At 32.4% G+C, this 25,836-nt stretch overlaps 1 protein-coding gene across 1 annotated transcript in view; it reads right to left on the reverse strand.

The window, feature by feature from the left end:
* Window positions 1-25,836, reverse strand: part of nrm (neuromusculin) — an 84,772-nt gene that overhangs the window by 1,446 nt on the left and 57,490 nt on the right. Inside the window, exons 15-21 of the mRNA XM_018537573.1 lie at window positions 25,108-25,248; window positions 22,071-22,107; window positions 15,632-16,062; window positions 13,809-13,919; window positions 12,709-12,830; window positions 7,874-8,470; window positions 3,950-4,764 (exon numbers count right to left, since the gene is read on the reverse strand). Of these exons, the coding sequence (XP_018393075.1) occupies window positions 3,952-4,764; window positions 7,874-8,470; window positions 12,709-12,830; window positions 13,809-13,919; window positions 15,632-16,062; window positions 22,071-22,107; window positions 25,108-25,248 (2,252 nt within the window). The 3' untranslated portion in view covers window positions 3,950-3,951. The remainder of the gene's footprint in view (window positions 1-3,949; window positions 4,765-7,873; window positions 8,471-12,708; window positions 12,831-13,808; window positions 13,920-15,631; window positions 16,063-22,070; window positions 22,108-25,107; window positions 25,249-25,836) is intronic.

The raw sequence follows: 25,836 nt of genomic DNA on the forward strand, positions 1-25,836 counted from the left end.
AGTACCGAGTAGTTCTGAGTAGCGTTTCTTATAGTACTCGACGAGTTCTATCGAAAATTGTAAGGTGAAAAAGCCATTGGACCAATGGTTTCCGAGATATACTCTAAAAATTGTGGATCTTCTGACAAATGTCGCTGTATCTTGCAAACCGTTGGTCTAATCGCTTTTTCACCTCACAGTTTTCGATAGAACTCGTCGAGAACTATAAGAAACGCTACTCAGAACTACTCGGTACTCTCAAAAAATTTTCCGACGTGGGACTTCGAAAAAAATTTGAAGTCAAAATTTTTTGGGAGTACCGAGTAGTTCTGATCGGAGTTCTGTACAGTTCTCGGCGAGTTCTATCGAAAAGTATCAGGGCTCAAAGCGATTGGACCAACGGTTTCCGAGATATACTCACTTTAAAAATTGTTGATCTTCTGGCAAATGTCGCTGTATCTTGCAAACCGTCCAATCGCTTTTCCACCTTACAGTTTTCGATAGAACTCGTCGAGTACTATAAGGAACGCAACTCAGAACTATTTGGTACTCTCAAAAAAATTTTCAAAGATTTCTATTATTTCGTTTAAACTTTATTATTCTTCAAAAATGTTTTTTATGTATCAAGAACTCTAGGTATTCACAAAATACTTCTGTTAAGCTGATCAAAACTATGCGACCTTGAATTTCGTTAAAAAGTTAGCACCCCATTTTTAAAAAATTATTAAAAAATGATTATTAAGCGCATATGTCATTAAAAATCGTAGAGAACTCTTCGTATCGTCAAAAAGAAGCAGGAATTATCATCAGAACTATTGTATCTAAAAATTAATTTTTCAAAAATTTTTAATTTTTTTTTAATATTTGAAAATTTTTTTTACATATCAGGAACTCTAGGCAATCGCAAATTGAAGCTATTAAGCCGCTCAGAACTATTCCACCTCGAAATTCGATAAAAAGTTAGCACCCCATTTTTAAAAAATGTAAAAGGAATGTTTATTGAGCGGAATTCTTGTTATTAATTATAGGGAACTCTTCGTCTCGTCAAAAGGAAGTGGGAACTGTAATCAGAACTTTTGAGTACTATAGTTGGGGTGCTAACTTAACATATCCATCTTATTGAAGGGCTGAGAGAGAATTACGAATGCTTGCGGATTATTCGTTGCTAAACAGTCCGTTAATTAATCCTCTTATTCCCAGCTCATCAATAGTTAAGATTAAGTATAATCGTGATAAGTGTTATCATGCTCCATGCTTAGTCGCTTTATACATATTAAACTGCGTGGTTCGGAATTGAGAGAGGATTGTTGTTCGAACTAGTATACTCGATGCTGCCTAATTGGTTCGAAGCTCTTCTTGTCGTACGTAGCAAGAGCGACGATTATAGTAGACCACAATAGGCCAAGATTTACGACTGGAGTATATTTGGATAAAAAAAAAAACGGTCATTTATGTGATGACATAAAAAAAACGATCATTTTAATGTAATGAACATAAAGCTATATCATGCGACATAATGTGTTGTAACTTTGATACTTCAAAATTATTTAGCAGATGAATAATTTCTTTTTCTATTAAGCAAATCTATTTAAATAGGCAATAAGATATGTGCTAGTACATTTCTATCGGGATTGAAGTAACTTTTATAAAGTACAGAGGCTTTACATAAGCAGGAAAATAACTTGCAAGAGAATAGCACATAAATACTATGTTAATTTGAAGATATTGAGATTGTTTTAACTTTACGAGCTCGAGTTCGGCATCCCTTGCGCGAGTGAACATTATTTGTAGTAGGTCTCGAATTACGTTATGTATGTAAGCAGCGTGACATACTCCGTACAATGTACCTACAGGGCTTGTCGGACGCCAATTTGTCCTAGTAAATGTACGTATCGCTCTTTGTCAGCTGACCCTCCTACGAACAAACATTGAGATATACAATTGGTATGATACGCATGCAACGATCTTCCCTTGCTGTTCGCACTGCGTTTTTATGTCAGTTGCCTTACGGGCAAGGCACGTTCGCGAGAGAAATATAGAGATATGCAAGGTGTACAGCAACCGAAGCTGTTTTGATTTAATTTGTTTTCAATACAATCGAAAATAACACAGAAATTATTGGCAGCTTGTAAGAGGGAATTAAAAGAGAGTATAAATAATTTTTACTGTAGAATAAAGCTGCTGAGATAAAATGTCCGGATAAAATTTTCTCAGTATTGTTCCATTTCCGTGTTCTATCAATCTCTTTAGACTTCAGATAATGTGTAAATATTGTGCTGTTTTTCGTGACTGTAGATATTACATTATTCTGCGCGACTTTTTTTATTAAAAAAAAATGTTACGATGATTCGATATTACATACTATAGAAATTTGGAGATAGAACCTAGAGAGTACAATGAAATAAAATTGGAAACTGTAGCAAACTACATCAGCAGTGGATGCATCGCTCATTTGTTACAACAACGGTATAACTAAAAAATCAAAGTTTTCCAGACAATAAATTTGAATATATTTTAAATCGTTAAAATTAGTAATATTAATTTTGAAAAATACAATTTTGATGAAATATCTAACTTACATTTCTATGTAATAGAAATGTAAGTTAGATATTTCTATTACATAGAAATAAAAGAATATACTTTTAAAATACATATATTTTATCTTTTTTCTTTGTTTGCCTCTTCTTTTTATAAGAAATTAAAAATATGACAATTTTTTTATAATAATTATATCGTTGTTTTAATAAATAAACGATATTATATATTTATATCTAAAATGGCTTGAAATTCGAGTTTAAATTTGGCAGAGAATATCAACTTGATATTATTGCGCTCAAGTCTTTTTAAATATCTTACTATATACTTTTCGTTGGATTACGCTTATCAAATGAAATAATTACTCAAATCAATACAGTATGTATGGATGTATATTTACCCGTTCTTTATAAAATTCTTTACGATAGGGATGCTCAAACTGATACAATTTTAATTTTACATATTTAGATGGTTTTTTTATTCGTTGGAACTCGTAGAGATATGCACGCTAAACATTTTTTTTTAGATTGAGTACTTTTAATTGAATCAGGTATTAAAAACACGTAAAATTTGTATGTGTCATCGATTGATTGTTGGATAATTGATCTGTCTGCTTGCAATAATGCTTTATGTTGTTTGTATTATTATTTTACGCGCATGAAGTTTTTTATAGCATTATATCAATTAAAAATACGTGATTTACATAAAAAATATAAGAACAGTATTTAACTCAAGAGAGTGAATTTTAATAAAAAAATATATTTATATCTAATATTAAATATAGTATTATCGACGATTTATTTCGCTATATCTCGAACCACGCTGTGAGTAAAAAATGTAAAAATGTATGTTTATTTTTAGAAAAATATATATTTAAAAAAGGGTATTCAATAATATTATAAAAGATGATAAAGTGATTAATTAAAAAAAATTATATTATGATAATATAAAGTTACGACGTGTGGAATATGCAATTTTTCCATAAGTCATCGAATTATCTTTCTACGCGAATTTATTAAAGATTGATATATGCCGTGCGTCAAATTAAATATTAATTTAGATGCAAGAAGAAGAGTTATAAAATCATACTCGAAAATCAAACAAATGCCAACAAATTGATGCAAAAGCAGCGCGATAGCTAAAGACAAGATAAAAAAGATGTTAGAATAATAGAAGAAGATACGTGGATATTTTTGGTAAAGTAGAATAGAAGAGAAAATATATAGTTTCCCTACCTTTGATTACGACGTACTCAGAGAATATCTTAAAGAAATCTGCGTCCGGTACGCACGGGTGCGTTACCTTTAAGACGTGATAGGGTACTGAGCCTCGAGGTTTTAAACAAATTTTCACGGCATTCCTCGGAAAAAATCACCCGCGTTCTTCGAAAGCACATCCGTGCTGTTGTGCACCAGCAGGATTCGGGATCACTAACCTTTAGACATCGATCTCCTGACCGACATCCCGGAAGTGAAACTCGGCGTACTGCATTATCGTGGGCGCAGATGGTATGCTGCGGGTGTCGCTGAGTCTCGTCTTCGACGTTTTGTTGCGACTTTTCGTGTCGGCCGCGTCCGCTGCGAATTGAGGCGTGTTATTGCCAGTGCAGCGATTCGATTGATGCTCCCACGGCGGCTGTTGCTGCTGTTGCTGGCGCGCCTTCGCCGAGTTTGTTCTGTGATAGTCGGTCGAGCACTCCGCGATGTCATCCTCGTAGTAATGCGGATACGAGATCTTGTACGTCGTCTCGGGCACGCCCAGATCCGGGATTTGATGGAAGCTGGTCTCGTAGTTGGGTGTATCGACAAAGGAAGCATCGCTACGCCGTGAAGGATTATCTCTATCCCTTTGTCGGCTTTGCTTCGACTTGCTTCGATCACTTGACGTTCGCTCGTGTTTCCGGTACTTCCGATTACGCTCGTTTCGTCTATTCGTCGCGTGTCGACGCGTCGATGATTGTCTCGCATCGTGATTACCGTAATTCGACTGCTGCTCCTCGTCCCGATGCACCGTAGGCAAGTGATTGCCAGTAGTGGCAGCCTCATGGTGCATCAGGGTGGATGGCCGGCTGTTATTAGTGTAAACGAGGGAAGTCTGCAGGGGACTAACTATCGAGGAATGGTAGAGGCTGCTCGTTAGTGGCAGTGTTAGTTGGTTCGAACTGTTGCTCGGTAAGGGGTAGCTGTACTGTTGCATCTCCTGCCGATGCTGCTGCTGGTAGTGTTCTTTGTAGTTGTATAGGCTGTCGGTCTGTAACAGGCATGGTTAGTAGTTGGAACCAGGCAATTCGGGGACGCAAATGGTTAACGCGACGTAGTGTGCGTGAGAAAATCGGACAACTGAGACATTACTTCTCGATTTTTTATAATATTAGAAAAGAGATGGACAAGAGTCAGCACATAACATCGCATTTTTCCATACAGCACAGAAGCTGCTTGAGCAATATTGCTGCAATATTTGTAATGTTACTATAATATTGCTAGAACGTTGCAACGTTACTGTAATAGTGCTGGATGATCTGTGCTGTATAGGTTGGGATATGGAACATATAGATTTACTGTGTAGTTACAATATATACATCTAAAGTCAAATAGATTTATCATTACACATGGTGCACGTGTTTTCATATAGAAAATTCAATGTGCAAACAAAAGAATATTAGAATTTTCAACGTTCACATTCCAAGACATATCCTATAAAGTATTTATAAATAACGGTTTTCGTGATCAATTTTGAATATTCTTCGCACGTTCAATTTTGAAAAATCCTCGTGACGATGTTTATCGAGATATCTATATCCGACACAGTGATAATTTTACGTAGAAAATTCAATTTGCGAACGTACCAGTACGTGTCAGGAATAGTAGAATATATAGAATTTTTCTGGCGTTTTCATATTTTAAGACGTATTGTATAAAGGATTTATAAATTATTGTTAGCATGAGAGAGATGGTTTGAATATTTTTTGCACCCTCGATTTCCGAAAAATCCTCGTAACGGTACATACGTCCGTTAATATAATTACAAAGAAATTGTGCAAGGTTTATGCTGTCGATCGATAAGTGAAGGAAGACATTTCTGTTGCAGAATCGCAGATTTTTTTTATTTTATTGGTGAAAACGAGGGAACAGACACGTCGTGAAAAGCCTCGAAGTAATATCTCAAGTTTATCAGTTATCGAAACAATAAAGAGCTCGTGTCATCGGTTAAGCGTGTGTGACAGTGAAAACTTACTTGACGCGCGGCCAACATGCACAAGGGCGGTCGCTACATAGATGCTCGGATCCAGCTTAGCAGGGAAAATATGATTTCCGATTATAACTCGGCTTCCAGTAATTCTACCTCCTACTTGCTCGAGAGAAGCTGCTGTTTTATATCTATTACGGACACGTAAATCGTACTCATGCAATAGGCGCGAGATGCTAATGTGACTCGGAGCTTAAAAGGGGATGGATTGATGTTTCGCTTGTTGGACGCTGCCGTTTCGGTCGTACGCGGTAACTTTCGCGATTAGTTACAAATAGTTTGATTAAGAAAGTTACAAGAGCAGTCGCGTTCTCGATGCAAAAATCTGTAAAGTGCTACGATAATGCTCGTAAAGTTGCTCGAGTTCATAGCCTCAAAGAAATCAGATTACAATTAAAGTGTAATAAAGATACGATGATAAAAGGAGACATTTGTATACAGAGGATCTTTTTTTATCATAGACTACATCATAGCTTGATTATGGTAAATTAAAATTAGTACTAATGGTTATATATATTTGGAAAATCTACTGGTTTTCAATAAATCATAAAATTATTGTTCAAATTATATACATAATTAATGTGTTGCTGAAATTATGGAAAATTTGTAGGTACATTAAAATATTACAAATCGACTATGTATATCTTTTCTGCGATTTTAACATTGTTTAATGAATGTGGTTTTTCATTGAATGTTCCACTTATGTAATTAAGGCGATGCTGGAGAGACGGCCGAACTTAATCGATGTCGATAAAATAGATTTTTAATTCCAATTAAAATATTACATACATCAAGAAAATATTTACATACATTAAGTAAAACATTACGTACATTAAATAAGCCATTAAGTAAAACGTTATGTACATTTCTTGTTCTGCTATATCCTATATATCGCTTGAATGTTTGGTTATGTCACTCAAATCGTATTTCTCGTGCCATTTCTTTTGTAAGCTTCAAAATCATAATTTGAAGGTCTCATGATAATCTTATAATTATAAATTAGTCAAATGTGGAAAAGTCTTTTTTGTTTGGATATATGCTTGCATTCATTTATATATGTGTGAAGAAAGAACCTATGTGGTAATTTTTGGAGGATTTTCATACCGGTTTGGACTTTTCCACATTTGTTTGTGTTTTCCCTTTTATTCTGGAAAAGGATTTTTTATTCTGTATAAGGAAAACGAAATGGCACGAGAAATACGAAATAAGTGTTCCGTCGGTAACTCCAGCATCTCCTTAATTATTATAAATTGATTCTACTTAATTAGTAAGTAGCAAATTATTCATTTTAACAAGCTGTTTTGCGATTCATCTCAAATTTCTTTACTTAATAATTAATACTTAATAAATTAACAGTGATTTATAAATTATATAGAAGGAAATAAAACATTTTTATATTATGTCATATCAGAATTGAGAAGGGAGAAATTGAATTGGAAGCCTGACTAACAAAATTACTCCATTATGTCAATCAAATTATGTGATTGAAATTAATATGAAATTAATATTAAATTAAATCAACTTATTAATATGTTTCTCGTTGCATTATAGTTCGTATTTCGAGTAAAAATAAATTTATGAATATATATATATATATATTATGCACTTATATATACTATACATGTATATTCCTTCTCATTATTTTTATATATAGTCTTTTACGAATTCTGAAGTAATATCGTTATTTGACTATAAAAAACATTGTATTGCAACTGCAATACTTTAAATGCAGTACTGAGAAAGTCTTATATATGTCAAAATAACTTCTGTCAAAGCTTTTAGAAATATTAAATTCAACATATCGTTTCCTTATACATATAGTTATATTTTCAATTTTATTTAAATATTTCTGTCCGCACTAGTTCCAACATGTAGAATGGGTGCAAAATATGTATTTAACAGTGTATTTAAAATTATGCATCGATGAGAAGAGTTTCGCGAAGTTTTATAATGAATATTAATAGATTAGTGAAGAATTAATTACTGGACAATACGAGCCAATAGCGATAGGATCAGTCGAGAGACGGTTATTGAGAAATTTCTTTATGGCAACGTCCACGAGCGTCATCGAATGCGGGGGATTCGAATTATAAATCATCAGTAGTTGACAAACCTTAAGCTTAGGCAACGAAGCGTTTTTCGGCGGAAAAACGGGAGGAGGGACATTTTGGTAGGTGTGTTTGGATGGATCAGTTTTTTTGGACATCCTCGGTGCTGGTATCGGTGGTGTCGTCGGTGACGATGGTATCGGCGTCGACGGTGCCGATCGGCTCATCAGGCTGATCGATGCCGAAGCTTGGCTTAGGGTCAAGGACGGCGTATCCTCCATCGACCGGACGATCGTCGCGATTGTGGTCGTGCTGTCGCTCCTGTGCGGGCACGTCTTATAGATTGGTATCGCATATAGCTCGTATTTCCTGCGGATATTTTCATGCCGACGACACAACCGCAACGAATAGAACTGTTGCGAGTGTTTCTGTTTGCGCCGCCGTGGTTTCAGGGTGTTGTATTTAAGCACTGGTGAATTGCTCCTGGGCACGTTGTAGATGTTGTAGTGAGGGCCTAGGTGGCTCATGGTCGACTCATAACCGGAACTGCCATTGCACAGACTGACAGCTCTGCTAGGTGGCCGCGAGGAACACGGCGAGGTCGTGATGGAATGCAACGTGCCATGCAAAGCCGAAACTCGGGCAAACTTAGGAGTAACCAACTAAAACAAAACGCAGCCAGCGGCCATTCGCATGTACATATAACACAGTCCCTCGGTCTTCATTTGGTTTGGTTTGTTTATGGTGTTGATTAACGTTCGATTATCGCACATCGTCGGCATCGACGGTTCCTTATCCCCGAGGGTAATGACATTTCGGCGATCACGGTAATTTAATTAACGACTTCGTATAGCAGATTGGCTGAAATGTTTCGTCGCCGTAGGACATAAGGAAGCAATCTACGTCAATTTCTGTGTTGCTATTGGCATTTTGGACGAGAACTACTGATACAGTTACATCGTTTTCTTATGATGAGTAAGAGGAAGTTATTCTAACATTATACATTTGATAACGACATATCGAGTAGGTTTGCAACAACATTATGTGCCGCAATAATACAAATTAATATTGTGTTGTGAATATATATTGAAATTTTTTAAATAAAATTGATATATCGATTATATATATTCTCAATCTCTCCAATTTCTGTTATGCAAGAAAAAATGTTTGTATTATTATACACGGATTAAGTTATAATTGAGCAGAGGAAATGTATAATCGTCTATTCTTCTCTCTAACTTTATTTCATAATAATTTAATAATTTTAGAATTTCAAAATTTTGCTTTGTTGATAAAAATTAACAAGTGATTTTTCAATAATATTACAGTTTTGAAGTAATTACAGTTAACTGAAATATAACGTGGTAATCCTTGGAAAATGGCGCGTAATTGCCGATACGTTAGGACAGTCATCCACTACCGGTCTGATTATCGGAGTGGCCTATGCCAGCAGCAGTGCTTATTGCCTCTCATTGAATTATACGTTGATTGATTCGGATTGCGCGCCGATTGTGAATACTAGCGAATTGGGTAAACCGATTCGGCTAATTTCACTTGGTATACGCTTGCCAAAATGAGCTTTGCATTTATGAACGTTTGTTATATCAAATATTACGTAGATGTTTTTGAATAATTGAAAATTGTAGAGTCTCTCTATTAAAAAGTTTTACAGTTCAACTTTAATACAAAGAACGATTATGGAAGCTGAAAATTATTGGTATATGTAACTATATCAGTAGATATATAAAATGTATTTAGCAGACATTATAGAACTTCTGACATTTTATTTATAGTTCATTTCATGAGTAAAACATTCCCAGACAGTATCGAGGTCCATTGGATGTCCAATGGACGTCATATGCTGTCTGAAAAACATAAATTATAGTTACTATTTTTATCATATTATGCTACTTTAATAAAAAAAATTATTATATTTTTAGTAGGTTTAAATAAGTTAGTATTTTCCGCCAATATTTATCAAATAGATCAGATTGAAACAAGTCTATCTCGATTTTTTGTAACAAACATTCGTTAAAATACAGTGAAACTCATTACATTCTCGAATGAAGAATGCAAGTGGCGTCAACGTCATTTTTTATTAAATGCTGACATCGAACGTTAATCGGCACAAAATAGTATATATCGATTTCGATGAAAATAAAATTTTGCGGTCATTCGTTTGCGGTAATTTTATCGTAAAACACAAATTATTGAAAACTCATTGCAACAATCGGTTCTTCTAGAAAGCATTAGTGCACGAATAAGATAAAAAAGAGCGTACAGTGAATTTATTTCTGCCAAAGTAGCAATACTCGTTACACTCGCACAGCACTGAATTACCTGTTCACCACGGTGCTTTTTTTTCCGCTATATTGATTGGGCTACGAGACTTCCTATAGCTAATAAAAGTATCCGGGAATTCGCAAAAAATGTATTGAGGCAACGCAAAGAATTAATAACATAGCCACTTACTTGCTAAGAATTAATATAATTTCGTTTACTTCTCATTGGCAAATTATCCCCGCAATTTTATCAAACTGTTAAATTATCGTTTTGCAATTATCTGTAAGACAATCGACAGAATGTTATTGCACAATTTACGGATATTGCACGAAATTACATAACAAGCAGTAAATAAAGGCAGTCAGTGCGAAGTGCAAAATATTTGAGTAATTAATAAAAATTATTTATAAGTTAGAGAGAAAGAAAATATAAACTGCTGAATGCGCTAACGTAATACATTTCATAAAAGCGTGTATATTCATTTTAATAAAAATATTCTGGTTTTGACTCGTAGTTACTTTGTTACGTGCAGAGTATCATTATGAAGTTTCACACGAATAAAACGCTTTGATATGATGTACCGAATGAATCAATATGTTTCACTCGACATGCATTTCAGCAACATCGGTTTTGTACGATTGATTATTGCTAAAGCGGTGCGATTTCGAATCTCAAATTTGCAACTAGATTGACGAACAACAAATGTATTTATTATTGCAAGATAATGACGGTAAATTGTCAGTCGTTATCATATACATTATATTTCTTCTCATCAATTTATTTCAATATGAATATTATGATGTAATATTACGTGTGTATAAACATATGTCTACAGAAATTGAAAACTTTTAAAATACATATATAAACACATAAAATATAATTATATATTGTATAGAATTGCTTTCTCTGTTAAGATACCCCATATCGATCTCGCATTATTATCATCATAGTAAATCTGTATACAAAGAATTGATATAATATTCGTTGAGTCGGATTGATGTTACGAGAAGTATATATGCATATATATAATATTCTTTGTATATTCAACGATTCCAGAGAACGATAGATTTACGTGTTCAATGGGAATATGATGCATTGAGGTTGCTTGAGACGGTTAAAATTTGCATCGCAAAGGTCTATACGATATAATCGAATTCGTTTGTAAGGTAGAAGAGGCTTACATTAAATAATAATAGCTCATGTAATACGCGAGTATTTTATTACAGCAAAATAAAATGCTATTTCCCGTATTTTATATTTAACTATTAGATATCTCTTTATATAGTTGTTTCATATGCATAATTTGCAGATAACTTATTGTAAAGTCTTACTATCTCAAAAGATTTCATGACTCTTCTGGCACGAAAAAGACTTAATTTCAATTCTAATTATTCAAATGCAAACAGAAAGGGAAGTCAGTTGTGAAATGGTGAAATTAATTATTTAAACGTCTGCTCGGCGAATCAATTAACTGTGATAATAGGAAGCAACGAAATGGGTGAGCTCTTAAAAAGGGTGGAAAGGGGCGAGAAAGAGATGATGAATGCATTCGCGCCGGTAATTCGATAAGGCAGGTGAATATCATCAGCTTGAGAAACCAGTTATGGTTTCTTAATTGCGAAATGACTGTAGTAGAAAAGTCACTGAGAAGTAATATTATATTATATCCATTATAAAGGTTGAAAAGGTATTCGGTAACTGAGTTCGGTAACTCTTACAAAGTGAAGCAATACGGAGGAACTGTATAGGTATGTCGGAGTAACGAGGCACTTCTAAGTGCCGAGAGTCTTCGAAGGGGTTGTATGGTCGAAAGGTCGTACTAATATCTTCCTTCTTGGCTTTCCACCACATTTCACTTGCTATCACCTCTTGAACATATTTGATCAGAAAGGGATACCGTTAATCGACAAACTGTTCACGAAACTTGGTTGGCTAACTGGTGGAAATGCATTGAGAGGGTATCGGTCCTTTTAGGTCGATCTTGTTCAATAATTCTCTTGAATTGTACTGTTCCTTCAATATAATTCAAGCCGAAAATCAAAGAACAATGGTATCAACCGAATGTTGAAAATAGTATTCTCAATTTAAAACATTTTTTTACGTTTTAATTTAAAGAATTTTTGACTATCAAATTTTGAATTAGCATTAAATATGCGTTCGTGTAAATTAAACAAATAAATAGTAAATGCCTACCATGTCATCGAATTAAAATGAGCTATGAATTAGATGTACATTAAGTTCATTTTATTGTAATATTTTTACCAAATATATTTACGGTATGTTTTAACTTCACTTAGTCCTCATCAGCAGCCGTGGAAATATAATACATAATAACTCCATGTATTAAATTAGAGAAAAATACATTATCGATTATTATTTTAATTATAATACAAATACTAAAAAACGAAGTTGAATTATTTTTTATCTTTCTCTTTCTCTCTTTCTTTCTCCGTCTCACTCTTTAGTTTTCAATATCTATAGATTAATTTTTTGCGACTGACATATTTGCTGTCATTATTTTTTCGACAATCACGATAATATGCGAGTTGCAAATCGAGTCTAGCGCATGCAATTTGAAAAAAAATTCTGTATTTTATTGAATGATCATTATACTAACCTTGTTAGGTGGCGCTTGAATCCCGTGGAAAGGTAAATTTTCGTAGAACGTCTTTGTCCCAGAGTCGGGAAGAACTTCCGACACGCTGTTCACATGATTGTTATTCGCGGCTTGATTGGGATCTGCAATTGCAAAAAGAAAATGTTAGTAACACTACATAAATTGTAGTGAGGTAAATGTTGATGACAGTGATAAACTCGACGATCCATAGGAACTGTGTTTCACCAACATATTTCGACTTAATCCAATAAAATGATGAACTTTTATTAGTAAAAAAAGTGTAAAAGAACACTGTAACGAGATAAAGCCTTAAACAAGATTGCAGATCCGATTTGAATTTTAAAATATAAATATAGGATTAACAAAGTCTAAGCAATCATTTGTAATTTCTATAGTATTAGAATTCCGAATTTTTACGATTCATCCCTAGAATTTCAGTTTGTACTTCTATTTTTTTAATAACACTATAATCATCTGAAATATCGACGCGCAGTAAAACAATAATATCATGTAATAATTCATATTGTAATTGTTATCATCAAATCTTCAAAGAAATTTTTCTGCTGCGCACGATAAAAGTACATATATATATATCTATATATATATGTAATGTAGTATACATATACATATAGTTTTGATGGAAAAGATCGAGAATAATATCGCGATGAACATACCACAGAAGGAACGCGCGGAATTATAGCTACAGTATAATCAGAAAATTGATAAGATCTATGATTAATAGTTGTTGTGTGATAAGTGAAATTTATGTGGCCGATTGCTATGTATACTTTATGCGGAACTATGAAATCTTGCGTGCGGCATGTGTGTTATCACCTATAGCTAAATATTTCTCTATTGCGTACACTAACGACTGCGGCATTCGTACGTATGTTTTGTATGAGAGTTATCTCTGTTTTTTGTATATCCTTTTTTGCCCGATGATGAATATGTATTCGCGTATACAGCCATAAAGTAACACATATTTTTTAAAAAAGAAATCTGCGAAAAAGGGAAAGGTTGGGGAGGGTTTTAAGTTAAACTATACGAGCAAATAAAGTTGCAAGCATGCACCGTTCTATAAAAATTCTCTTTATACGTACCTGCTCCAGGTTTTTTTCTCTTACGAGATATATTACCACGATTTGGCTCATAGGATGGTTCCACGCCGTGCAACATCCGCTGTCGCGGCACAATTCTCTTGTAAGTCACAGCTAAGGAACACATAATCAACAACGAGCGATATCATAAACACATGAAGCCTTCCATGCGACAACTTAAGCAAGCGTAAATGACCATGAATATTAATGAATACATTAAGAATTAATGGAATAAATGTTCACATTAAATTTTAAAATGGTCAAGAAGCAATTATAAATAAAAAAGAACTTAAATTATATGACGTTCTTGAAATTAATTTGTTTCTATATTTTTTTGTGATTTAAGATACAACATTTGATATACATAAAAATTGTAAATTATGTGTGCACATTTAGGAAATGTAGAGACATTTATTTTTATAACTTTAATTTATGATTTCTCTTTTTAGAACAATTGCGTATTAGATAAATAATTAAAAATGCGATTGCATTAACAATAAAGTGCAAACAGACACGAGAAAGTCATATAAATAGCTACTTTTAAAGCACATGAAAATGATAAATTATTTTAATGTTTGTAAATATCCATATGGATATATGCTAAAATATTTTTCATATTTAGAAAGTAAATAGGTATATAAATATATATGTGTATATAGAAGCTTGAAAATATCACTGAATATGTTATTGACATTTTTGCACTAATGGAAAGTACGTGAGCATACATTTCACATTAAATTGTCAGAAGTATGAGCGATATTTAATGTGTTTTTTGGATTAATATCTATTTTTTAACCTAGTAAATTTAATTTTAACATGCATCATATATTAAAATTTTCTTAATATTTTATTTGTTATACATTTTTATTTGACTTTATAAAATTTTTTCCTATTTTTTATTTGTAAACTAAATAATAACAGTAAAGCTTATGAATAAGCATCAAAGTATACTAAGGCATGAAGTTCCTGCCGGCATCAGGACATGCATCAGTGTGGAAAAGTTAGACGGTTAATTACATGCTACATACGCAGCTGTATGCTTAATGAGGCTTCAAAGTCGTCTGCGACGTATGCAGAAACACGCACCACGTACTTTCCAGTAACACAGATGTTTTCATTAATTGAAAAGTTAATATAATGTTAACGTAAAAGCGCGTAAAAAATTGTGAAGGAAAAGTCACAGGTAATGACGAAACAACAAGGTATACGACGACAGTTGAAAATAAAAAAATGTTGTATAGAAAGTAACGCAGAATGAAGTTCAACTAATACGCAGTCAAATCGATACTCTGAAATATTGGTGTGTAGGAGACATAATTAGATAATATCGTTTATACATGTAATATAATATATAACAAAAATATAAAAATATCGATAAAATACTTATAAAATTAACAATGCAATCATTAGGTTTCGAAAGCGTCATTATTTTTTATATGAAAAGAGATGAAATGACCATTATTTAAATAGCTTGCTATGAATTATACTAACAGTGAACGCGGAATAGGTCAGAAATATATTTGATTGACTTTTGATATGAAAGAACCGTTTGTTTAACCCATTTGCATTCACAAATATTTGTATGCTTAGTCAAAGGCCTTATGTCTACCTCACATTGCTTAAAGCGTATCATATAATCTTTACAATGAAGAATTACATTTAAATAGCTAACATTAAAAAATCTTTAAAGTGTCGACTTGTAGAGTTTTGTGCAAAGTCGACGGCTTTTAAGTAAGCAAGTAGCTGCAAATACAAACGGATTAACGTAGGATGACACCTGGTAAAGTCATGAGTAAATAGCTCAACTTCTTTCCTACTGCTCTTACCTGTCTTTTCTCTGGATATACCGGGTAGGGTGGCCTGCTCTTTGAGCTGTACGCCAAACATGGCTTTTATCTTGTTAGCCCGCGCAAGCATACCGTCTTCGTTCAGACTGGTCATGCTGGTTGTTCTCTGCGCGGTTTGATCTTTCCTACCGCGGCGGAATACTGTCCGAGCTGGGTTACAACCGATCGACGACAATGACGTCTCGTCGAGGAACCTCTGTTTGAGCGATTCGTCGTTATGTTTGCCCATCAGCTCGTTTTGCAGATTAGTCTCGTTCGCACGAACGCTCAGGCCGGATCGCAGGCTGTGAGTTCGATTGATGTGCACTAGTACGCCTGGCTTCAAGGGCCATCTCGGCGCCGATGTCGGCTGTGCCGGACTTTGAACCGAGTGCGAGGATACCGTTGGACTGGGCGGTCCACCGTCTGGACTGTATAACGATTGAGGTCATATAGAATAATTGAGTCGGACAGGTAAATGGGACGACGCAGTGAGTTCTCGGTGATAAAATTAGAGGATGGATGGATATCCATTATAGTCGACCTTATAATGATAAATGAGACATCTATTATAGTGTCGACCCGAGAAGGCTTCAAAATAGATGCAATGCGTAAAATTGAACGCACAGAGAGAGGGAACCGTCCGTATATTTTATTGATGATGATTTTACGAATGCAAATTATGCAGGTTGTATTAAAATAGGTTATATCTAATAAAAAATTAAATTCATATTTTTGATTTAAAAATTTTTCTTTGATTAGAGATTGAGTATTTACTTAATAGCAACATGAAAAAAAAAACAGTTTTGCTAAAGTATCTAAAAATTTAGCTGAAGCGTGACTATTAAGATTATGTTGAAAATAAACCGTTATATTTTTTCTTTCCCGTTTTGACGATCGGTTTTCTAAGTCGAGATTAATTTGAGACTGATTAATTTCATTCAAAATCCGTTGTACAAATCAGTTTATGAATGTCAATTCATTAGCCACCGAAAGAAAAGAAAATTAAAAAGAATTTCATATACTCGATCTTAATCAGAAAAACGATAGTCAAAACGAAAGAGGAAAGTTATAATGGTTTACTTTCAACACAATCCTAATGGTTACTCTGTAGATATCAATTTAAAAATAATTTTGTTAGACTAAATAATTATGTAGGACGCTCAAACTGGTTGTTAAGATGTCAAAATCTTTTTCAGTATTTCGCTTATTACATTTGAGTCTATATAATCTATTTTAATAATCTAAAATTATTTTTAGATCTGTATCTAATTAAATGTCGCTACTTCAGTAAAGTTGTTTTTCTTTTCGTGCATTGGAAAATTTTTGAGAAATGACATCTGCTAAATTTACCATTAGAAAATCATTGTGCTGTCCCATTTATTTAAGGATCTCAATTACTCCACCTGACCCGAGAGTTGTCGAGTGAAGTTGTCTGTCATACGAGCGGGAGAGACGAAAGATCAAATAAGCGAAAGAGTGGATAGAAAGATAAATCCGTTGCCAAACGATCAAGCGTATTGCATTTGGCAAGATAATGAATAATGTTCTTTTAACAATTCTTTTAACAGTTCTTTTAACAATTTTTTGAACAAGTATATCGTTTTGTATTAAAAAGAATGCTACAAAGTTTTGATAAATGAGCGTGTATTTTTTTGTGTCAAAATAATTCATTTACGAAATAAAATTTTTCTCTAAGCGTTTCGGGTAATGTTTTATTTTCAAGAAACAATACCACATTTTTGCATTCAGTTATCATATATCCTGAATTACATTATCTGAATGGAGAACATTGCGTGGCATGTCGTGTCTCCGACGGGATCAGAAGACCTAAAGACGGAAATAAATCTCACTGCTGGAGAAATCTCCGCCGTAGTTCTACAAGAGCGTTTGTCTTTCTTTTCCACTTGCGAAATAAGAAAATTCTGACAAAGCGGACATTTGATCGATATTGAATCTTTATGAATAAATTCATCTTCGTTAAAATAAGCTATGGTAATTAAGCGAAAGTTTATTTACATAAATCTGGAAAATAAAAGATATGATCTTAATGGATTGTATCTTCTTATTGTGTACGTTTTAGATTGTGTATAATGAGTCCGGAATATAATTAGTATAAGCAAGCTAGTTATACTAATTATGCTGTAAGAAGCGTACTACAGCAATACGCGTTTTAATCCGATTATAAATTCTCTCGAATAAATTAGGATGATCTTTGCGGTAAATCTCTGTGCTAAATTTTATGAATGTCGTTAAAAATTTGACTAGCATTAAACTAGAAAAATTGCAGAAATGTTATTGAAGATTATGCAACTAAAGAGCATGAATATTTTTGCATTGAAAGAAAAGTTTTGGTATTTGTGACTATAAACTGTATGATAAAATATATAATTATGACTAGGAGCTTTATTTTTATAGTTATTATACTATATTGTAATAATAAAAATAATTATATTTTTAGCTTTATATATCAAAAAGAATATATGGTTGTACTAAAAAATAATTATAATTTTATGGTCGTTTTATAATAATTATTATTTTACCTTGTAATTATAGTTACAAATATCGAAAACTTTTTTCTCAGAGTGTAGAGTATTCTGAAAGATTATAATTAACTCTTATAATCTTTACAAGTTGTAAAATTAGTAAAGAATAATTGACGCGATTTTTTAAATCGAATCCGGATTGCTATTGGATTGTATACGTGAATCTTAGCACGCGAAATTTCGAAACGACGCGAAACAAAATTCTCAAGGGAATGGTAGAAAAATGTCGTCGGGAATGCAGGTCGGGAAAGCGTTGTCGAGTATCGCCGTCAAGCGCGCGTAAGGTATAAAAGATTGCATCGCGGGAAACTGCGATTGCTCTGGCACGATTCGTCGTACGACATTTTCCATTCGGTATATTTCCCGCCAGTGACGTAGCCAAGGTTTACGAAGGCAGATGAACTTAAAGAGAAGACCCTTCATCGTTTATTTTATACAATGTCGATCTCTGTCACTATTCCTTCCTGTATCTTTTTAGTGCTTTTGTGTCTTATTTTTCCTGTCATTTTATACTTTATTTCTTATATACTTATTTTTCTTCCTTTCTCCTTTTCCTTTTCTTTCTTTGCTCTCTTGCTCTCCTTTACCTTCTTTTTTATCTTCTTTATTTCTGTCTCTTTTTATTTCTATCCTCTTTTCGTTTTGAAACCTTCGGTTACGCCATTGCTTTTCGCTTTCTAAGGTTCACGTTTTGAAGCTTTTCCAGCATTTTACAGTTTTATTGCAGACTCCGTTTAAAGGTTGTCGTAGCGTCGTGTTACATCGTTCATAGAAGTCGAACTTCTCTCAATGGACGACAATTATCGATGTGCACGGCGTGCACGTGCCTGTATTCGAACTAATTTAAAGACTCGTATCCGCTAAATCAGACCAACCTGAGGAACGTTTTAAGTCTGTCTCTGAAATAAAATAATTTGTTGAATGCGTATGGCATGCGGCGCGGCGGTGACATACCTTCCGAGATTCGGTGCACGTGTTTCAAATTCACTGATATGAGTGCGGCGGTAATCCATCAAAAGGGACTTATCGCGATGTCATATGTGAGCATATTTCTTGTTCGATTTATCACAGAACAGTGACAAATGAATGGCATGGGAAGAAGTTACGATGTGATTGCGAAATTGCGCATTTCCAGAGATCGTCCGATACCAAAGAGGGTATATGTATGCATACGTTAAACCGTGAAATTGGGCTAATTCAGAAAATGGAACAATTATCGTCCGCTCGTTATGTGAAATAGAGTACGCGTGCAGCAGTTTGATGTTTGCTACATTTATGTATAATTTCACATGTGCAGATCGAACTGTATACAACATGATATCAATTTTATCTAATAGGTATTCCAAATACACCTATTACATATTTTCCAGCAAAAAGCAATCACTTGAAATACGAAAAAAAATCGATCTTTTTTTCCAGAAGCGTCTTATTATTGTCTGAGTTTAATTATTAAAATTTTGATAAAATATTAATCATCAATCAATGATCACAATAATTATTTCAACAAAATTTCAATTATTTTTCAACAATTTTTCAAGATTCAATATCGAACAATCATTTATACTAATACTATTATATCAAGAAAGATTTACCCCATGTAGCGTACTACTTTGTGCTCGTGCAATTGTGATTTACTATGAACAGATTTCTCTCCTGTGTCCTTAAATGCCATGCAGGAATGAGTGCATCGTTCTACGTCCTGTTTAGAGCTAGGGAAACAATTTGTACAGTCCCTTTTGTTATTGCGAGTCACGCGACATTTCTCCGTCACGCGAAGAATAGATATGATTGTTGAATAATGTTGTATTTGGTACTTTAACAATAAAACATCACCGACGCGTCGTAGCCGGTCGTGGTGGCAGAATAAACACGTACGTTTTGTTTTATTGAACAATTTTTCACGTGGTAACGTTATTTTTTTTAAATGAAGCTGGACTTTTCGCCTGGGAGGCATAAGACCGGAAGCACCGGAAGGTACGTACATGTTTATTGTGCACACGGCGTCCGGTCCATTGTGCATTTGTTACAAACAACTCCTTGTAAACTCTTTCGCAGAAATAAAACAATATCTCGGAATATGTAGAACTAACATTGATAAGAGAAAGGACTAAATTAAATATAAACTCGGTTCACAGCTCGTCGACTTGCATGATAAAGCGCGTCGTTTCACTATATGTATTAAAAAGGTTGTGCATGCGACTTGGTGAGAAAAATAGAGATAAAGAGAGATATGATAAAAATGCGGATGCATTCTTTCTAAAAATATCGTAGTAAAGAGGTCTTGAACGTTAGCGTTTAAAAACATTTTCCCAGCGCTTCTTTGTAGTAACGTTGCAAGATTGCAGCGCAATTTTTCGAACAATAAAAGGTTATATTCCTAGAATACTATAGGCTATAGATGGATAGAAAAATAAGTTAATTTTAATCTTTTTATATACGTAAAATAGTTAGAAGAAAATTTTTTACATAATCGGATTTCCATTGTATCACACATTTTGTACATAATAATTATAAATTGCAATTGTATCGTTCTTTTGTTTTGTTAATCAACGTGATTTGTTTCGAAATTATTAAAACATCTAGCTAGTGACATTCAAGATCGACAGGCTCTTTGGAAATACTTAGTCTAATCTAATCCGTACAACCCTCCACCTACCTCGCAACACCGAAGATATCCCTTGCAACGTTGCATGGTCATTATACAAGCCGTATTAACAATTACAAGCTCTCTTTGCTGAATTATGCAGGAAGTTACACCCCGCACACCGTAACTGCAGCACGTGAAAGAGCGTCGTGTAGAACATCCCGTTCGTTTTCGTGAACAACTAACTACCTACCTTGCCACTACACTATTGTAAGCCGGAAGTAGTCGTTAAATTATGCAATAGGATATGTATTCAGGTGTGTAGAGAGAGGATCATTTCCAGCGAGATTTCAGATCGGAGACAAACTTGCATGCTATCGTATACACGAGCACGAATGGGACCAACTGTAGCTATCTTTTGTGCATTCATTGATCACTGTAGCAATTTAGCGCGAAATGTTAATCTTATTAGTAGATACAACAAATAGGTATAAGATACAATGGGAATGATACCAGAATAAGTTTGATGAATAAAATGATAAAATAAACATGTAATTCGATGGTGATTACATTCTAATGAGTATACAATTTTAATAATAGCGCATACCGTTTTGTAATAGCGCGTGTAATGTTTGTATTTTGTGTTTGCAGTGCGCTAATTCATATATTAATGAATTCCTGCAATACTTTATGAATTTATAAGCCATTTTTTAATCCAATTTAAATAATGGTTGTATTTAATTTTGCAAATAAAACTTTTGTTTATTCTATTAATTATTATTTGCAAAATTAAATACATTCTATTATTATGATTTATATATAAAACTTTGTTAGGATAAAAAATTATTTTATTTCGCGATATATTACGTAAGCTATATAATTTTCTATTTTTTTCTAATTATTTTTGAATAGTGTAATTAACGAATATAAGTTATTAATTTTTCTAAAGTTATCGATTGAGGAAATTTATTTAAAAAAGTAGGAAGACTTTTTACAGCTATTCGATGAGATATATTTTAATTATGAAGCATGCATACACGTCAGTAATAATAACCATATATACTCAATAGAAACTATATACTATATGTACAAGCACAACACTAAAGCAGACATTTACCCAATTACAAACAGGTATATATATTTTATGAATAAAAAAATGCATTCAATTCTTTGCAAATCATATAGTTTTTTTCCATTACACTGTGTCTATATACAAGCAAATCTAAAAAGCCAGTAGTAAATTAAGATCGACTTTTTAAACCAAAACAACATAAAATAGAAAACGCAGTGCACTGCGGTTTGTACTTACTGTTCGCGTTCCTCCAGCTCGACCACCCGAGTACTGTCTGTGTTTTGTTTAGCAAGTCCAAATTAAAAAGTAGAGCAGAAACAAATCAGTTTGGTGTTAGTAAAATGAAAACTACTGGATAAACGCATGCTCGTTGCTATAATGTTAACTGTTATTAATTATGGACAAAGCTTACATGTATAAGTATTTTTTTTTGACAAAATTTATAAGATAAAAATTATCTTCTTGTAAATTTATATGTATGTTATAAAGTTACTGAAGATACAAAAGCAAATTTAATATAACTTTTTTTATATCGCACGTATAGCGAAAATTTTATAAATAGTTAAAAATACTAGTCAAGTATTATTTGAAATAAATGAACGTTTAAGCTCTAAAACAGCATATATACATATAGCAACTGATACTTTATAATATTAATTTATTCATTCCATTTCTGTTGAATATCTATGTTTGTTTTTCAAAAAAGTTATATTATTAGAATCACATGCACACACATACACGCATAAACACACACACACACACACACACACACACACACACACACACACACACACACACACACACACACACACACACACACACGCACGCACGCACGCACGCACGCACGCGCACGCGCGCGCGCGCGCACACACACACACACACCCACCACACAAAGAAATCATGAGAAAGTTAGAAACGAGATGAAAAAAACTCCATCAATTAATTAGTATGCGGATGCGAACGTACTTTTTGCAGTAATTATTATGGAACGATTAACTTTAAGTGGCAGTCGTACTGATTGTGAGAAAGGCATTGAAAATAGGTTCCATTATTCTCTCTGACTATATTATAATATTGTTAACTCTTTATTGTATTTGAATATTATAAAATTTCGTAGAGTAATATATAACATATGTAGAGAATAATATTATATTAATTTACAAGTCAGACCTTCACATTGTATTGATCGTTGTATTAACGATACTTATTTTTATATGTATGCTGTATTTAAAATCATAAATAATGAATGATTGAAATCTTGTTATGAATTATAAAGCTCTCAGATTAGTTTTACCATATTTATAGTAAAGGCACATTAGTTTAATGAGAATTATTAATGTTTTGGATTAATTTCACTGTTTACTATTATATTGGACCACGGTTATTTGCGATGAATAGAAAGAGGAACGAGGCAATTACAAAAGACGTCAAATAAAAATAAATATTTCATAAAAAATTTATTTTAAAAAAAGTAAATAATGAAATAACTCGCCGAATTTTTGTCAGCTAAAATAAATTAACGATGTGTATAAAATATGGTTAAAAAAATAAACAAAAGTTGTCGAAAATTACAAAAAAAAGGAAAACAATAAATAAAAATCACAAAAGCCTTGTCTAAACAAATACGCACAAAAAAGATTAAAATAATAAACATTACTTTGAACGTATAAAGTGATGTAATCATTAACGTTTTTTTCTTCCTAAAAATATGCCTGTAAAATTATATAAAGTCTCTTTGGAAACGGATAAATATAAAATATTCTTATAATCAAATATATTTAGAATAGTATCGTACATATTGTGCATTAATTTAAAGTGTATTTAATTTATGTGTGAATTGGAAAAGTTTTTTAATTTATTTCTTAGGCAGATTAAGTCTACATTAAAACAACATTAAAATATTCATTTATTTCCTCTGTAATTGTTATAAAATTGCATTTAATGTCAAAAATTTCCTACATTGTTTTTGTTAACTTATTTCTATCTTGTACATTCATTTAATTCATACGATACTAGATCTTTATATTTTATGTATATAAATTATCATATTTTATGTATATAAATTATTTTTTAACAAGGATTAATATGAACATCCTGTAATATGACGTTATAATTTATGTGATTATTGTAATTCTTTTTATTTTAAATAATACTTATAACGAAAAGAAATTACTAAAGACGAAATTTTAAATTAATATTGATCAACATTATAGCAGCGAAGCATATATGTTTCTTCTTAATTGTTCATATTTATCTCCATCTAAATGGAAATTTTATGTCATTAACTACTTTATACAGAAATATCAAATAATGTGAGCATGCTTTTATTCTACTTAGCATAAATTACATAAGATAATATAATATTGTATACAATGTGTAATATATCTACATCTGTTTGCACGGACTGGGTCAACAAAACTTTATCAATAAATAAAATGCTTTTTAGAATAATATAATTGTTCTCTAAATATGTAAATATTATATCAATAAATCAATTTAATATTTTGCGTTACGTGATTAAAATAACTTTGATATACTTACGATTACATATGATTCAAGTCGTTATTTGTAACTATTAAGAAGCTTTATATAAAATTGAATTAAATTTTCAAAAAAATTATAAAATGTATATAAATGCAAGTAATTAGTTAACTTCAAAACTCAAAAGGATAGTGTATTAACTACATGTGAAAATACTTTTTACATTAACGAAGATAATGCGAAATATACTAAAATGTGAACACAGAAATTATACCACACTTTTTGCTGGTAGGAATAAAAAAATATATCGTGAGGACATATGGAAGAAATATCATTATTCGTAACGTTATTTTCCAATTATAATAATTATAGATTTAAAATGACGAATATATTTTAAGATATTGAAATATTCACGTTTAGTTATAGGCCATTTTAGATATATGTATATACAGATGTAAAATACGTCATATGTATTAATCATATCAGATCATTATAATATATTTATGATAATATTTATAGGCTACTCAATTGGATTTCTTTGAATCTCTTTGAAACTTTATTAAAAATGTATTTTGGATATAGATATAATATAGATTCAGATCTCTTGCTTGGAATATTTTAAAGTAATAAATTATTCTCGTGTGAGAATTGAGAAATTGCTATTTTTACGCATCAACAAAATTATATTGGTTCGTTATGAGTTCGAAGAAATCCCATTTTAGCTACATTATGTAAATCGCTACAATGAGCGAATAATTACAGATATAAATATAATATATTAAAGATAACTTACATTTCAATTGGCTGCGTTTTCGTCGGCACACGATGTAAATGGCCACGCAGATCAATATTAGGACTAGTATCATGATCACCGTCACTACGATAATAATCAGTAGCAGATTACCCTCCAATCGATGCCACCAAGGTATATGTCCTGTAACAAGATAGGTTGTAATGTACAATAACCGATTTTGACATATGTAAACAATTTAATAGTTTTTGTATAAGGATAATGATGCATGTGAGAACATTTCATTGTCAAAATACAAAAAATGTCAAAAGTGTTTCAACAAGCAACGAAAAATAAGTTAATTTATCCGTGTGATAATTTTTATATGTATCAAGTATTTGTAACATATATATAAAATTGTAGAAAAAAATGTTTGAAATTGTGTATTGAAATAGAGGACAGTAAGCAAACCAAATAATTTTTAAACAGGATAGCTATTGCGTTTTGTATTCATCTAATCTATAGAAGAATTTGTTACTCGCGTTATAACAGTACACACAATTTAAAGCATTTTTATTTTAATTTTATTCTCTTGTTAATTCGTATAATGTTTTTGTGTATTGCAATGTATTATATTTTATATTATATTTAAAGCTGCAATCAAATGTTTATTTAAAAAAAGAAAAATATAATATACATTCTCGTAATATAGTATATTGGATAATGATTACACATAAATAATTATATGTAAAATATATTATACGTAAAATTTGAAGTGATGTAGGCGTAACT

This window comes from Cyphomyrmex costatus, unplaced genomic scaffold (genome assembly GCF_001594065.2).
Source record: "Cyphomyrmex costatus isolate MS0001 unplaced genomic scaffold, Ccosl1.0 scaffold18, whole genome shotgun sequence".
NCBI classification, from domain to species: domain Eukaryota; kingdom Metazoa; phylum Arthropoda; class Insecta; order Hymenoptera; family Formicidae; genus Cyphomyrmex; species Cyphomyrmex costatus.